The following is a 15,999-nucleotide window of genomic DNA, read 5'->3' as shown; positions in this document are numbered from 1 at the left end:
TCCATGGTGTATATGTGCCAATTTTCTTAATCCAGTCTGTCACTGATGGACATTTGGGTTAATTCCAAGTCTTTGCTATTGTGAATAGTGCCGCAATGAACATACGTGTGCATGTGTTAATTTTTGTATTTTTAGTAGAGACGGGGTTTCGCCATGTTGGCCAGGCTGATCTTGAACTCCTGATCTCAAGTGATTCATCCGCCTCGGCCTCCCAAAGTGTGGGATTACAGGCGTGAGCCACTGCACCTGGCCTATTTTTATTTTTTTAGAGACAGGATCTCACTTTGTCATCCAGGCCAGAGTGCCATGGTGTGATCATAGCTTACCATAGCCTTGAACTCCTGGGCTCAAGGGATCCTTCTGCATCAGCCTCTCACTTCATTTTGATAAGTGAAGAAGTAGGCTTACAGTGGTTATATGAGTTCCAAGGTTTGTTTGATTCTAAAGCCTTTTAAACCTCAACCACTTTGCTTTCTAAGGTGCTGAAGCCTGGATTATTAATAGCACTTTAAGCCACGCTTTTTGTGATAGGCTTGTTCACTAGCCACATAGTAATAAACTGGAGCCCAATGGAAAGCACTCCTAATTGATAAGGTGGGAAGACAAAGGCCCGACAGAGTTTGGTGCCCTACAATCTCCATCCCCACACAAGGAAAACCACTTGGAAATTACAGACTTCCAATCTTCTAAATATCTTATTTTTTAAAAACTGGCTTACTGTAATAGATCCTAAGGGAAATAATTGGGCTTTGTTATCCCATGCACAAACAAACCAATAGTTTTAGACATAGTCATCCGTGGTATTGGGTACTGTAATTGAAGTCATAGAGGTTGAAATAACGTTGATGACAAGGAGTTCTTTCTCTTAACTCTGTAGCCCTGTGATGGCCTCTTAGTGCTTTATAGACTCTGAAACTTCTCTCTTGGGATTCAGTAGTCTCATTCACTTGAACACATCAAATGACTGTGGGTTCCAGAAGATAACTTTGGATTGTCAGAATATGTATACTTGGAAGTCCAGGCAAGTAATGTAAATGAGTCAATAAGTGATTGAAGTGGGAGTGATGGGGATTGTGAGCTCATGTCCCATCTTCATGGGGTAGTCGAGAGTTGCCTGTAGCTCACTGTTGCCATGAGTCCTCAGATATTCTTATTTTTCTATTTAAAAAAATTTTTTTTAAATTTTGTTTTTTGAGACAGAGTCTCATTCTTGTTGCCCGGGCTGGAGTAGTGGTGCAATCTCAGCTTACTGCAACCTCTGCCTCCTGGGTTCAAGTGATTCTCCTGCCTCAGCCTCCCAAGTAGCTGGGATTACAGGCGTCCTGTTGCCACGCCGGGTTAATTTTCGTATTTTTGTAGAGATGGGGTTTTGCCATGTTGGCCAGGCTGGTCTCGAACTCCTGACCTCAGGTGATCTGCCAGCCTCAGCCTCCCAGAGTGCTGGGATTACAGGCGTGAGCCACTGCGGCCAGCCTAAAATATTTTTTTAGAGACAGGGTCTTACTCTGTTGCCCAGGCTGGTCTCAAACTCCTGGTCTCAAGCAGTTCTCCCACCTCAGCCTTTTGAGTAGCAGGGATTACAGTTGTGAGCCACTGTACTTGCTGGCCCGCTTTTCTTTCACTGAATTGCAGACCCAGATTTTAAATCTAATTTTGAGAAGCAAACGGGTGTTGGGCATGGTTTTTCTATCTATGCATTGAATTGGCTATAGGGCCAAAAACTCATTTTTACCAATGACTGTAATGCAGCATGTTCTAAAGCTAGTTGACTTGTAATTTCTTCCACAAATATTGGGCTTTTACTGAATCACTTTTCTGTAAGGGAGTATCTCTAGTCACAAAGGATTTAAACGTGATGAGGTTCTTTATTTTAGTACATTTTGACTTAATCTTCTTTTAATTACTTTTTCTTTATGTTACAGGCATATAGTTGGAAGGAGAGGGGACACTAGGAAGAAAATAGAAATGGAGACCAAAACTTCTATTAGCATTCCTAAACCTGGAGAAGACGGGGAAATTGGTGAGACTCAGTACATATAAGTTACATTTGAAGTCACTTTTGCATGTTTATGGAATAATGTAACCAACTGCAGGGTTTAGTAGCTATGTTTTCTGTGGGGTTCTATAGCTATGGGCTTTTTCTTTTTTTAAATTTTGACTCGGAGTTTCGCTCTTGTTACCTAGGCTGGAGTGCAGTGGCACGATCTCGGCTCACTGCAACCTTCGCTTCCCGGGTTCAAGTGATTCTCCTGCCTCAGCCTCCCTAGTAGCTGGGATTACAGGCATGTGCCACCACACCAGCTAATTTTGTATTTTTAATAGAGACGGGGTTTCTGTATGTTGGCCTGGCTGGTCTCGAACTCCTGACCTCAGGTGATCCTCCCCTCTTGGCCTCCCAAAGTGTTGGGATTATAGGCGTGAGCCACCATGCCCGGCCAGCTGTGGGCTTTTTTATGTTTTATCAGTAGCAATCTCCCAAATGAGGAAATATAGAATTATATAACCTTATCTTGATTGAGTACCTGGGCCTTAGTTTTACACTTTACCATACATTGATGGAATAAAACTTCCAGATTTCACTGTGTATTAGGAGATTTCTTTTTATGCTTTGGTACTTTGAAATGGACTTGTGAATTGTTTCCAGTTAGAATTAGAGAAAAATCAATGAGATCAGTGAATATGAAATGGAGTTCAGCCTTTTCCATTGTGTTCTCAGTTTTTTACCCTTGATTTTATAGACCAGAAAGGAAATTATAAGAGTAATGATTAAAATAATGTAACTTGACTCAAATAACTGTTCTGATAAGGAAAAATAGTTTAGCAGTATAAATCAAGTTAGAAAGTGTCTGTACCAAGCCTCGGTGTGAACCAAGGGCATAGGCTTTTGTTGTACAATGGCTTTGAGTGAGGGGCATTGTTAGGACAAAACTGTAAACTCATTCTGGAAGGATGGAATTTTTTTTTTTTTTTTTTTTTTTGAGGCAGTCTCACTGTTACCCAGGCTGGAGTGCTGAGGTGCAATCTCAGCTCACTGCAACCTCTGCTTCCCAGGTTCAAGCGATTCTCCTGCCTCAGCCTCCCGAGTAGCTGGGACTACAGGCGTGTACCACTGAATCCAGCTAATTTTTGTATTTTTTGGTAGAGACAGGATTTTGCCATGTTGGCCAGGCTGGTCTCGAACTCCTGGCCTCAAGTGATCCTCCCACCTTGGCCTTCTGAAGTGCTGGCATTACAGGTATGAGCACCGTGTCCGGCTGATGGAACTTTTTTAAAGTCAAAGAGTGCAGCAACCTCCAATAATTCATTAACCCATTTTCTTTTTCTTTATTCATTTAAAAATTTTTATTTATTTTTTATCGAGACAGGGTTTCACCATGTTGCCCAGGCTGATCTTGAACTTTTGGTCTCAAGTGATCTGCCTGCCTCAGCCTCCCAAGGTGCTGGAATTATAGGCATGAGCCACCATGCCCAGCCTTTTAGTCCTTTATTTTATTTTTTGGGGGGACAGAGTCTCTGTTGCCCAGGCTGGAGTGTAGTGGCATGATCACAGCTCACTGCAGCCTCTACCTCCTGGACTCAATCAATTCTTCCATCTCAGCCTTGCACAGCTGGGACTACAAGCACGTGCCATCACACCTGGCTAGTTTTTGTGTATTTTTTGTAGAGACAAGATTTTGCTACGTTGCTCAGGCTGGTCTCGAACTTCTGCACTCAAGCCATTTGCCTGCCTTGGCCTCCCAAAGTGTAGCATGTCGCCCAGGCTAGAGTGCATTGGCTCCATCATAGCTCACTGTAGCCTTGAACTCCTGTCTCAAGCAATACTTTTCCCTCAGCCTTCCAAGTAGCTGGGACTACAGGCACTTGCCACCATGCCCAGCTAATTTTTAATATTTTTTTGTAGAGATGGGGTCTTACTATGTTGCCCAGGCTGGCCTTGAACTCCTGGGCAGAACGATCCTCCTTGGCCTCCCAAAGTGCCGGGATTATAGACATGAGTCACTGCACTCAGCCTCATTTTCCATAATTGTTAATAGACTGTATTGTTTTTGCAGAAAAAATTGTAAGTACTCTTTTTCATTTTATGTTATGTAAGAATGATCACCTTGACTGGGGACAGTGGCATATACCTGTTAGGCCAGCACTTTGGGAGACTGAGGTGGGAGGATCGCTTGAGCCCAGGAGGTTGAGGCTGCAGTGAGCTGTGTTCATGCCACCACACTCCAGCCTGGGTGACAGAGCGAGACCTTGTCATACACACACACACAAAAAAAAACAATCACCTTGACAGCAGATAAGTAGCAACTGGCTTTACAGCAGTGCTGTCCAAAAGAACTTTCTGTGATAGTGAGGATGTTCTATATCCGTGCTGTCTAGCACAGGAGCTGTATATGTCAGGTACTGGTCACATGTGACTTTGAGTATTTGGAATATTGCTAGTGTGACAGGAACTGAGTTTTTACTTTTACTGAATTCTGATTAACTAGCTGCATGTGGGCTCCCATATTGACCAGTGCAGTGACAGTTTTCTCTAGCTCCTTGGTAATGTCAGCAAACTCGAGCATTAGAACTTTTAACATCATTTGGAAGGACTTTTGTTAAAGTAAACGTTCAGTTTATTAGAATTACAAGTGCAAAAGTTTATTTTCCTTAAGTTGTAACGTTCGAGTTACAAGTACCAAAGTCATTTTATAATTGCATTAAACCTTACTTCATCTATTTATTTTTATTTTTATTTTTTGAGACGTCGTTTCGCTCTTGTTGCCCAGGCTGGAGTGCATTGGCGCGATCTCGGCTCAGCACAATCTTGGCTCACTGCACCCTCTGCCTCCTGGGTTCAAGTGATTCTCCTGCCTCAGCCTACCAAGTAGTTGGGATTACAGGCGTGCGCCATCATGCCTGGCTAATTTTGTATTTTTAGTAGAGATGGGGTTTCTCCATGTTGGTCAGGCTGGTCTTGAACTCCCAATCTCAAGTGATCAGCCAGCTTTGGCCTCCCAGAGTTGCTGGGGTTACAGGCATGAGCCATCACGCCCGGCCCTAATTTTTTCTTATTATAAAATTAGTACATGCTTTCAAAAAAGAGAAAGCTTGCAGAAATTATATATAAGTTATAAATGGAAGTCTCTTATAATATTAACCCCAAACATAATTGCTATTAACACTTGTTATATGTTCCCTGTTTTTTCTATCTGTGTAGTAAGTTATATAATATTTTTTATTGCAGTAAAATTATAACGTGGTGTAAATCTGGAGACCCTAGCCATTTTAATATACTAGAGTCATTCCAGAACTTATCCAGAAAAGGGTAGACAGGCTATAAAGATTCCATTTCAACTTAGAAAGCACAAATGTTGCAGTGTGGAAAACGAGTGTGTCAGGCTGGGCTTGGTGGCTCATGCCTGTAATCCTAAAACTTTGGGAGGCCTAGGTGGGAGGATCACTTGAGCCCAGGTGTTCAAGGTCAGCGTGGGCAACATGGCAAAACCCCATCTCTACAAAAAAATACAAAAATTGGCTGGGTGTGGTGGCACGTGCTTGTAGTCCCAGCTACCTGGGAGGCTGAGGTGGGAGGATCTTTTGATATGGGAAAGTCGAGGCTGCTGTGAGCCATGATCACACAATGCACTCCAGACTGGGTGACAGAGCGAGACTCTGTCTCAAAAAAAAAGAAAAAACAAAGAAGAGAAAATAAAAACTAGGCAGGCGTAGTGGCTCACGCCTGTAATCCCAGCACTTTGGGAAGCCGAGGTGGGCAGATCATGAGGTCAGGAGATCAAGACCATCCTGGCCAACATGGTGAAACCCAGCCTCTACTAAAAATACAAAAATTAGCAAGGCATGGTGGCATGCACCTGTAATCCCAGCTACTCAGGAGGCTGAGACAGGAGAATCGCTTGAACCTGGGAGGCAGAGGTTGCAATGAGCTGAGACTGTGCTACTGTACTCCAGCCTGGGTGACAGAGTGAGACTGTCTCAAAAAAAAAAATTAGCCAGGTGTGGTGGCACACACCTGCAATCCCAGCCACTCAGAAGGCTGAGGCAGGAGAATTACTTGAACCTGGGAGATGGAGGTTGCAGTGAGCCGATATCGTGCCACTGCACTCCAACCTGGGCGATAGAGCAAGACTCCGTCTCAAAAAATAAAAATAAAAATACAAAGTTGGGTTTGGTGGCTCATGCCTATAATCCTAGCATTTTAGGAGGCCGAGGCGGGCAGATCACGAGGTCAAGATTTCGAGACCAGCATGGCCAACATGGTGAAACCCTGTCTCTACTGAGAATATAAAAATTAGCCAGGCGGTGGTGGCGCATGCCTGTAATCCCAGCTACTTGGGAGGCTGAGGCAGGAGAATCGCTTGAACCTGGGAGGCGGAGGTTGTAATAAGCCGAGATCGCGCTACTGCACTCCAGCCTGGGCGACAGAGCAAGACTCTGTCTCGAAAATAAAATAAAATAAATAAACTAGCTTATTGATTTTGTGCAGAAGTAAAGTATATAGAAAAACCAAATTTATTGGTTAGAGTAAATTGAGTTGTGATGTGAAGTCAAGTCTGCAGTTGCAGTGGTGTGATATTTGCTGTCATTTATCCATTTCTTTTGTGTCTCTTAAATTACAGAAATCAGAGAAGGAAATGATCTAGTAGGTTTTAATCCTCTAGACAAGGATCTGGTCTTGTCTGTTTTGAAATCTCAGGCAATGGAACATCAGAAGCTTTTTTTGTTGTTGTTGTTGTAGTGACAGAGTTTCAGTAAATTGCCTAGGCTGTCTGGAACTCCTGGCCTCAGGCAATCCTCCTGCTCTGGCCTTTGCCCCAAAGTGCTGGGATTACAGGCGTGAGCATGCCTTGCCTTCTTTCTCTCTTTTCTTTCTTTCCTTCCTTTCTTTCCTTCCCTTCCTTCCCTTCCTTCCTTTTCTTTCCTTTCTTTTCCTTCCTCCTTTCCTTTCCTTTTTCTTTCCTTTTTCTCTCTGTTTTTACTTATTTTGGGTATCCCTAAGGGTAGAATTTCTGGATTATATGGTAAGTCTATGTTCAACTTTTTTTTTTTTGATACAGAGTCTAGCTCTGTTGCCCATGCTGGAGTGCAGGGGTTCGATCTCATTTCACTGCAACCTCCACCTCGCCGGTTCAAGCCATTCTTGTTCCTCAGCCTTCCAAGTAGCTGGGATTACAGACATGTGCCACCATGCTCAGCTGATCTTTGTATTTTTAGTAGAGACGAGGTTTTGCCATATTGGCCAGGCTGGTCTTGAACTCCTGACCTCAAGTGATCTGCCCACCTCAGCCTCCCAAAGTGCTGGGATTACAGGCGTGAGCCACCGCGCCCAGCTGTGTTCAACTTTTTAAGAAATTACCAAACTTTTTCATAGTGACTACACCATTTTACATTCCTGTCAGCAAGGGTTTGCTTTGTAGTATTTGAATTCATTTTTCTACTTTATATGCTGTCTTAAGGGTATTCTATTTTTAAGCCTCATTCTGCTTACATTGAATTAATTAGCAGTTTTCTTTGTTATTGTCCCCTGTTTAGATTCATATATGCATTCAGAACTGCTTTAGCTTCTCAGAAATGACAGTATCAAGAGGTCCCATATTTTATAAGCATTTGGGGGTCCTTGAGCATGTTTACCCTTTGTTCTTTGTTTACAGTAATCACTGGCCAGCATCGAAATGGTGTAATTTCAGCCCGAACACGGATTGATGTTCTTTTGGACACTTTTAGAAGAAAGCAGCCCTTCACTCACTTCCTTGCCTTTTTCCTCAATGAAGTTGAGGTTCAGGAAGGATTCCTGAGATTCCAGGAGGAAGTACTGGCGAAGTGCTCCATGGTAAGCACACACAAAACAAGAAGGTAAAAAAAAAAAGTTGAATATAAAAAGAATACAAAAATGGTTCATAAATCAAACAGTAGGGAGTTATAAACTTCTTCCCCCAACAAAAAAGATAACTATTTCTTATGACTTCGTATAATATTGAACTGAAAAAAAAGTGTATGGACATATCAGCTCATAAGTTTCTGTATATTACAGAAATGTCTTTAAAAAATTTTAGCACAGGCTGGGCGCGGTGGCTCAATCCCAGCACTTTGGGAGGCCGAGATGGGCGGATCACAAGGTCAGGAGATCAAGACGATCCTGGCTAACACGGTGAAACCCCGTCTCTACTAAAAAAAAATACAAAAAACTAGCCGGGCCGAGGTGGCGGGCTTGTAGTCCTAGCTACTCGGGAGGCTGAGGCAGGAGAATGGCGTAAACCCGGGAGGCGGAGCTTGCAGTGAGCTGAGATCCGGCACCGCACTCCAGCCTGGGCGACAGAGCGAGACTCCGTCTCAAAAAAAAAAAAAAAAAAAATTTTAGCACATATCGGGCTGGGTGTGGTGGCTCACACCTGTAATCCCAGCACTTTGGGAGGCTGAGGTAGGCAGATCACTTGAGGTCAGGAGTTCGAGACCAACTTGGCCGACATGGTGAAACCACGTCTCTACTAAAAATACAAAAAAAATTAGCTGGGCCTGGTGGTGCGTGCCTGTAATCCCAGCTACTTGGGAGGCTGAGGCAGGAGAATTGCTTGAACCTGGGAGATGGAGGTTGCAGTGAGCCAAGCAGTGAGCCAGGATCGTGTCACTGCACTGTAGCCTGGGAGACAGAGTGAAATGCCATCTCAAAAAAAAAAAAAAAAAAAAATTTAAGACACAAAATGCTCATCCTAATAGACACACTATTCTGCATCTTTTGGGTGGTAATGTTAATGAGATACCATTATCTGTAGATCTTCTGCCTTTGGGCAGTCATGGCTCATTTGAGATTAGTAACTAAAAGACAAATTTGCATATAGAATTGCCATACTTAGATAACAGTGAAATGCTTGTGACCAGGATAATAGCAGATAATCCAGATTAGAAAACAAGTTTTAAACTCATTTTGGATATCAGTTAGTTGATTTTAAAAAATGTATATTGATTCAAAAAAATGTATGAAAGCAATATATGTTTATTATGGAAATTTAGAAAATACAGAAAAGATTAATAAAAAATCATCCATAATTCCACTACTGAGAGATGCCGTGACATCATTACTATATATGTGTGTGTATCAGTGTGTCTGTACGCTCACATACTTTTTTTTTTTTTTTTTGGAGGCAGCGTTTCATTCTTGTTTCCCAGGCTGGAGTGCAGTGACTCATCTCAGCTCACCGCAGCCTCTGCCTCCCAGGTTCAAGGAATTCTCCTGCCTCAGCCTCCTGAGTAGCTGGTATTATAGGCATGCGCCACCAAGCCTGGCTAATTTTGTATTTTTAGTAGAGATGGGGTTTCTTCACGTTGGTCAGGCTGGTCTCGAACTCCTGACTTCAGGTGATCTGCCCTCCTTGGCCTCCCAAAGTGCTGGGATTACAGGCGTGAGCCACTATGCCTGGTCCACTCACATACATTTTAAAAATAAAATTTAGACTGGGCGTGGTGACTCATATCCTAGCTACTCAGCAGGCCGAGGCAGGAGAATCACTTGAACCAGGGAGGCAGAGGTTGCAGTGAGCCGAGATAGCGCCATTGCCCTCCAGCCTGGGCAACAAGAATGAAACTCATCTCAAAAACAAAAAACAAACAAAAAACACACACACAAAATCTGATTTCATTAACTGTTCGGGTGACTTGGTTTTGTAATGGCTACTTACTGTTCTATTATATGGATATATAATTATTTAACTTTTTAAATTTGTATTTTGTTATGTGTATGCTGAATACATTTTTCTGCACTAGTGGGTTATTTTACTTAAATTCCTGGAAGTGAAAAAACAGTTTATGTGTATGTGTATGAATTTTTCGATAATGTATAGACATCCAGATTACCTTCAGGAAATCTTACAGCACTTTATGCTCCAAACTAGAGTTTTCTTTAGGTTTCCTTTCCCACTTTTGCCAACACTGGATGTTATCATTCTTTTAAAGTTTTTTTTTTTTTGTATTTCAGTTGACAAAAAATACTGTCTCATTGCTTTACTGTTTATTCAATTATTTGTGAGATAAAGCGTTTTCCTTTACTTAACTCTGTTTATTCATGTCTTGACCCATTTTTCTCTGGGAGTATTCTTTTTAAAAATTTATTTGTAGGAGCATCATATATATTAAGAAGATCAGGCTGGGCGCAGTGGCTTACGCCTGTAATCCCAGCACTTTGGGAGGCCGAGGTGGGCGGATCACGAGGTCAGGAGATAGAAACCATCCTGGCCAACATGTTGAAACCCCGTCTCTAAATCAAGACCATCCTGGCTAACATGGTGAAACCCCGTCTCTACTAAAAAAAAATAAAGAAAAATCAGCTGGGCATGGTGGTGGGTGCCTGTGGTTCCAGCTACTCGGGAGGCTGAGGCAGGAGAATGACCTGAACCCGGGAGGCAGAGCTTGCAGTGAGCAGAGATCATCCCACTGCACTCCAGCCTGGGTGACAGTATGAGACTCCGTCTCAAAAAAAAAAAAAAAAAGATCAGTATTATTTCATAATTTACATTTAGCTTTTTAGTTCATTTAGAATATGTTTTGATATACAGTAAGAGATAAGACTGTAACTTTTTAAACACCTATTTAACCAGTTATCCTCTGAAGAATTAAATTTTTTCAATTTTATCTTCAAAGTTATTATAATTAAAATGGACTTTTTTGGGGTATACATGTCTATGAATTCTTTTTTTTTATTTTTAAATTTTTAAAATTTTTTTTATTTTTTGAGACAGAGTCCCGCTCTGTCGCCCAGGCTGGAGTGCAGTGGCCGGATCTCAGCTCACTGCAAGCTCCGCCTCCCGGGTTTACGCCATTCTCCTGCCTTAGCCTCCCGAGTAGCTGGGACTACAGACGCCCGCCACCTCGCCCAGCTAGTTTTTTGTATTTTTTAGTAGAGACGGGGTTTCACAGTGTTAGCCAGGATGGTCTCGATCTTCTGACCTCGTGATCCGCCCGTCTCGGCCTCCCAAAGTGCTGGGATTACAGGCTTGAGCCACTGCGCCCGGCCCATGTCTATGAATTCTAAAACATGTTTCGATTTCTGTAACCACCACCACAATTAGGATACAGAACAATTCCACCCCAAAAACTCCCTCATACTCTCCCTTTATAGTCACCTCTTCCTCACCCACAACCCCGGCAATCACTAATCTCTTCTTCACTGTAGTTTTGTCGTGTGTATGTGTGTGTTTGTGTTTATGTGTGTTTTGTTTATTATTTGTAGTTTTGTCTTTTTGAGAGTGTCATATAGATGGATTCATATAGTAGGTAACTGGCTTCTTTCACTCAGCATAGTGCTTTTGAGATTCATCCAAGTTGTGTGTATCTCAGGAGTTTGTTCATTTACTATTTCTGGGTAATATTTTACTTTATGGGTGTGCTAAAGTTTGCTTATCCATTCACTCATTGGAGGACACTTGGGTTTTTGCAGTTTTTGGCAATTATGATTAGAACTGCTGTAAACATTTGTGTACGGGTTTTTGTGTGAACATACGTTTTCATTTCTTTACAGTAAAATACCCAGGAATTGGGTTGCTGTGATGTATGCTAGGTGTATATTTAACTTTACGAAACACTGCCAAACCATTTTTCAGAATGCATGTACTGTTTTGCATTCCCAACAGCAATTTATGAGAATTCCAGTTCTCCATCCTCACTAGCATTTGATAGTATCACTATTTGTTATTTTAGCTATTCTAATAGCTGTGTAGTGACATCTTATTGTGGTTTTAATTTACATTTCTTTAATGGCTAATGGTGTTGAACATTAGTTCATGTGCTTTTTTTGCCATCCTTTTATTATCTTTGGTGAGGTGTCTGTTCATGTCTTTTGCCTGTCTTACAATTGGGTGGTTTGGCGGGGTGCAGTGTCCCATGCCTGTAATCCCAGCACTTTGGGAGATGGAGGTGGGTGGATCACTTTAGGCCAGGAGTTTGAGACGAGCCTTGCCAACAGGGCGAAATCCCATCTCTACTAAAAATACAAAAATTAGCCAGGCACGGTGGCGTACATCTGTAATCCCAACTACTCAGGAGGCTGAGGCACGAGAATCACTTGAACCCAGGAGATGGAGGTTGCAGTGAGCCAAGATGGTGCCACTGCACTCCAGCCTGGGTGACAGTGAGACTGTCTCAACAAACAACAACAATTGGGTTTTTTTCTTTTCTTTTCTTTCCTTTTCTTTCTTTTTTTTTTTTGAGATGGAGTCTCGCCCTTTTGCCCAGGCTGAAGTTCTATGGCCTGATCTTGGCTCACTGCAACCTCTGCCTCCCGGGTTCAAGCGATTCTCCTGGCACAGCCTCCCAAGTAGCTGGGATTACAGGCACGTGTCACCATGCCTGGCTAATTTTTTGTATCTTTAGTAGAGACAGGGTTTCACCGTATTGGCCAGGCTGGTCTTGAACTCCTGAGCTCGTGATCCACCTGCCTCAGCCTCCCAAAGTGCTGGGATTACAGGTGTGAGCTATCACGCCCAGCTGGATTGTTTTCTTAATCACTGAGTTTTTAGGGTTCTTTATATATCTATTGTTGATACAAGTCCTTTCGAGTATATGTGATTTGCAGATATTTTCTCCTAATCTGTAGCTTGTCTTTTCATTCTCTTATTCATGTCTTTTGTAGAGCAAAAGTTTTAAATTTTGATAAAGACTAGTTTATTGATTTTTTTTTTTTTTGTATGGGTTGTACTCTTGATGTTATGCCTAAAAAATCTTTTCGGCCGGGCGCGGTGGCTCAAGCCTGTAATCCCAGCACTTTGGGAGGCTGAGACGGGCGGATCACGAGGTCAGGAGATCGAGACCATCCTGGCTGACGCGGTGAAACCCCGTCTCTACTAAAAAATACAAAAAACTAGCCGGGCGAGGTGGTGGGCGCCTGTAGTCCTAGCTACTCGGGAGGCTGAGGCAGGAGAATGGCGTAAACCCGGCAGGCGGAGCTTGCAGTGAGCTGAGATCCGGCCACTGCACTCCAGCCTGGGCGACAGAGCGAGACTTGTCCCAAAAAAAAAAAAGAAAAAAACTTTTCCTGGCCGGCATGGTGGCTCACACCTGTAATCCTAGCACTTTGGGAGGCCGAGGTGGGTGGATCACTTGAGGTCAGGAGTTTGAGACCAGCCTGGTCAGCATGGTGAAACCCCATCTCTACTAAAAATAGAAAAAATTAGCTGGGCATGGTGGTGGGCACCTGTAATCCCAGCCACTAGGGAGGCTGAGGCGGGAGAATTGCTTGAACCTGGGAGGCGGAGGTTGCAGTGAGCTGAGATGCACTCTAGCTTGGGCAACGAGTGAAACTCTGTCTCAGAAAAAAGAAAATTTTTTTCCTAACCCTCAAATATGAAAGTTTTCTTTAGAATGTTTATAGTTTTGGTTTTTTATATTTAGGTCTATGATTCAGTTAATTTTTTTGCACAAGATGCAATATTTAGGTCAAGGTTCATTTTTTTGCGTGTATATGTCCATGCTATGCTTTTTTTCTTTTAAAGAATTTATTTTAAACCTATTATACCACACAGTATGTTTTATACACTGACACAGAACTTCCTAATAAGATAAAGCAAAGAGAAAAAAGTTTCTTATTAGAAACAAGATACACCGTCACTTATTGTCTTCAAACATTATTGCACTTTAACTTTTTCTTCCCCCCCTGAGACGGTGTCTTGCTCTGTCGCCCAGGCTGGAGTGCAATGGTGTGATCTCGGCTCACTGTAACCTCTGCCTCCCGGGTTCAAGCGATTCTCCTGCCTCAGCCTCCTGAGTAGCTGGGACTACAGGTGCCTGCCACCACGCCCAGCTAATTTTTATATTTTAAATAGAGACAGGGTTTCACCATGTTGGCCAGGATGGTCTGGATCTCTTGACTTCATGATCCGCCCGCCTCGGCCTCCCAAAGTGCCAGGATTACAGGCGTGAGCCACCGCGCCCAGCCTGCACTTTAACTTTCTTACTTTGACAAAGCATTCATGAAACAATCTGCAGACTAGCTTTAACAGACAAATAACACTTGTAAGCAGACATGACTATCCTAAATTGTTTATTAGGTATGAATTTTACAAACTTTACTTACATTAGTGGCAACAGTGGAGCTGGAGAGTATTGTGCCTTCTCCAGGCTGCCCAGCGAGAACCACCAATAGTGTGGTGGAACTTATGGCCCTTTCCAAGGCCACAGCTCTTTCAGTCTGCAGATGTCAGCCCACGCATCTCCTTGTGCTTGTGGACTGGTTTGGTGATCCACTGGGTGTCAGGATTTCTTCTGATAGCTTTGTGGAATGGATCAGTGAGGATAACCTCAAAAAATTTGTATGTGGAATCTTAACCAATCCAGTAAGAATTCAGGACTCTCAGAGCCCCACAGTGGCATCCAGCTCATTCCTCTGCAAGAGACTGAAGGCTTCAGGCAAACTTTAGCTGGTTAACACCACGATGGACAGGCTTGCTGTAAGTTGCACCATTAGGAACTAGGTGTTATCGGCCACCACAGCGAACACGAATCCTATATATAATGTAACCTTGCTTGGTCTTGTAGCCCAATTGGCGCACTTTTATCAGGCCGGGTGGGGAGCCCTGTGGAGGGCAGAGAGCTGGCGGTACTGCCAGCAGCAGACCCTCAGGAGAAAGCACATGACATCAGATTGCTTCTTTCTCCATAGCTCCTGGATATACTTATATGCACTCATCTTGGCTTACCTGATAGTTGCTGCCAGATGGAAAGGCTGTGCTTTCTTAATCTTGTAGTGAAGACAGAAATAAAACATTTGGAATAAAATAGAACAATGGTTAATATCTTTGGTTCTTTTTTTTTTTTTTTAAGATGGAGTTTTGCTCTTGTTGCCCAGGCTGGAATGCAGTGGTGTGATCTCAGCTTACTGCAACCTCCGCCTCCTGGGTTCAAGCAATTTTCCTGCCTCAGCCTCCTGACTAGCTGGGATTACAGGCATGCACCACCACGCCTGGCTAATTTTGTATTTATTTTTAGTAGAGACAGAGTTTCTCCATATTGGTCAGACTGGTCTCAAACTCCTGACCTCAGGTGATCCACCTGCCTCGGCCTCCCAAAGTGCTAGGATTACAGGCATGAGCCACCTCGCCTGACCAATATCTTTGGTTCTTGAGACAGATGGACTTAGTTCTGATTTTGAGTTCTTCAGTCTGTGTGGACTTGGACAAATGAAATTCTCCAAATCTTTATAGCCTACTTGGGAGGGTTGTAGGAAGGATCAAATGAGATGACTGGCTGGACAAGGTAGCTTCGGCCTTCTAAACTCAGCACTTTGGGAGGCCAAGGCTGGAGGATTGCTTGAGCCTAGGAGTTCAAGACTTCCCTGGGCCATTTAGGCAGCCTCTGTCTCTATAGCAAATAAAAAATTAGCTCGGAGTGGTGGCACATATCTGTAGTTTTAACTACTCAGGAGGCTGAGGTGGGAGGATGCTTGAGCCCAGGAAGTCAAGCCTGTAGTGAGCCATGATTGTGCCACTGCACACCAGCCTGGGTGACAGAGTGAGACCCTGTCTCAAAATAAATGTATGAGATGACATAAAGAACTCAGCGTGGTACTTGATGCATAATAAGCATTTAATAAATGGTAGCTGCTACTCCTGCTGTACTTTACTGCCAGTTAAAGTTGTTAGTATTATTTGGAGGGTAAAGAGTAGATAAAGGGTAGCTTTGAAAGTTGTGGCAAAGTGAAAATGTTTTGGGTGAAAACTTTTACAATATTCTTTCTTCTTTTCTTCCTTACTTCCCTTTCCCTTTCCCTTTCTCCTTTTCCTTTCCTTTTTTCGATCAGGTCCATATTGCTAATGGTAGTCTTAGGTGTTAGAATACAGTGAGACATGGACATGCAGTGTTAGAAGTATTCAAAACCAGGTCGGGCACGGTGGCTTATGCCTGTAATCCCAGCACTTTGGGAGGCTGAGGCGGGTGGATCACTTGAGGTCAGGAGTTCAAGACCAGCCTGGCCAACATGGTGAAACCCCGTCTCTACTAAAAATACAAAAATTAGCTGGG

The 15,999-nt window shown here is 43.1% G+C and overlaps 1 protein-coding gene and 1 pseudogene across 4 annotated transcripts in view; one reads left to right on the top strand and one right to left on the bottom strand.

Annotated features, from left to right (window-relative positions):
- Nucleotides 1-15,999, top strand: part of ASCC1 (activating signal cointegrator 1 complex subunit 1) — a 123,707-nt gene that overhangs the window by 11,971 nt on the left and 95,737 nt on the right. For all 4 annotated transcript variants that reach the window (XM_011991100.1, XM_011991099.1, XM_011991101.1 and 1 more), the window contains exons 4-5: nt 1,923-2,020; nt 7,650-7,828. In XM_011991100.1, the coding sequence (XP_011846490.1) occupies nt 1,923-2,020; nt 7,650-7,828 (277 nt within the window). The remainder of the gene's footprint in view (nt 1-1,922; nt 2,021-7,649; nt 7,829-15,999) is intronic.
- LOC105547476 lies at nt 10,388-14,668 on the bottom strand (annotated as a pseudogene).

Source organism: Mandrillus leucophaeus, unplaced genomic scaffold, assembly GCF_000951045.1.
Source record: "Mandrillus leucophaeus isolate KB7577 unplaced genomic scaffold, Mleu.le_1.0 Scaffold39, whole genome shotgun sequence".
NCBI classification, from domain to species: Eukaryota; Metazoa; Chordata; class Mammalia; order Primates; family Cercopithecidae; genus Mandrillus; species Mandrillus leucophaeus.
This window is presented reverse-complemented; position numbering and strand designations above follow the sequence as displayed.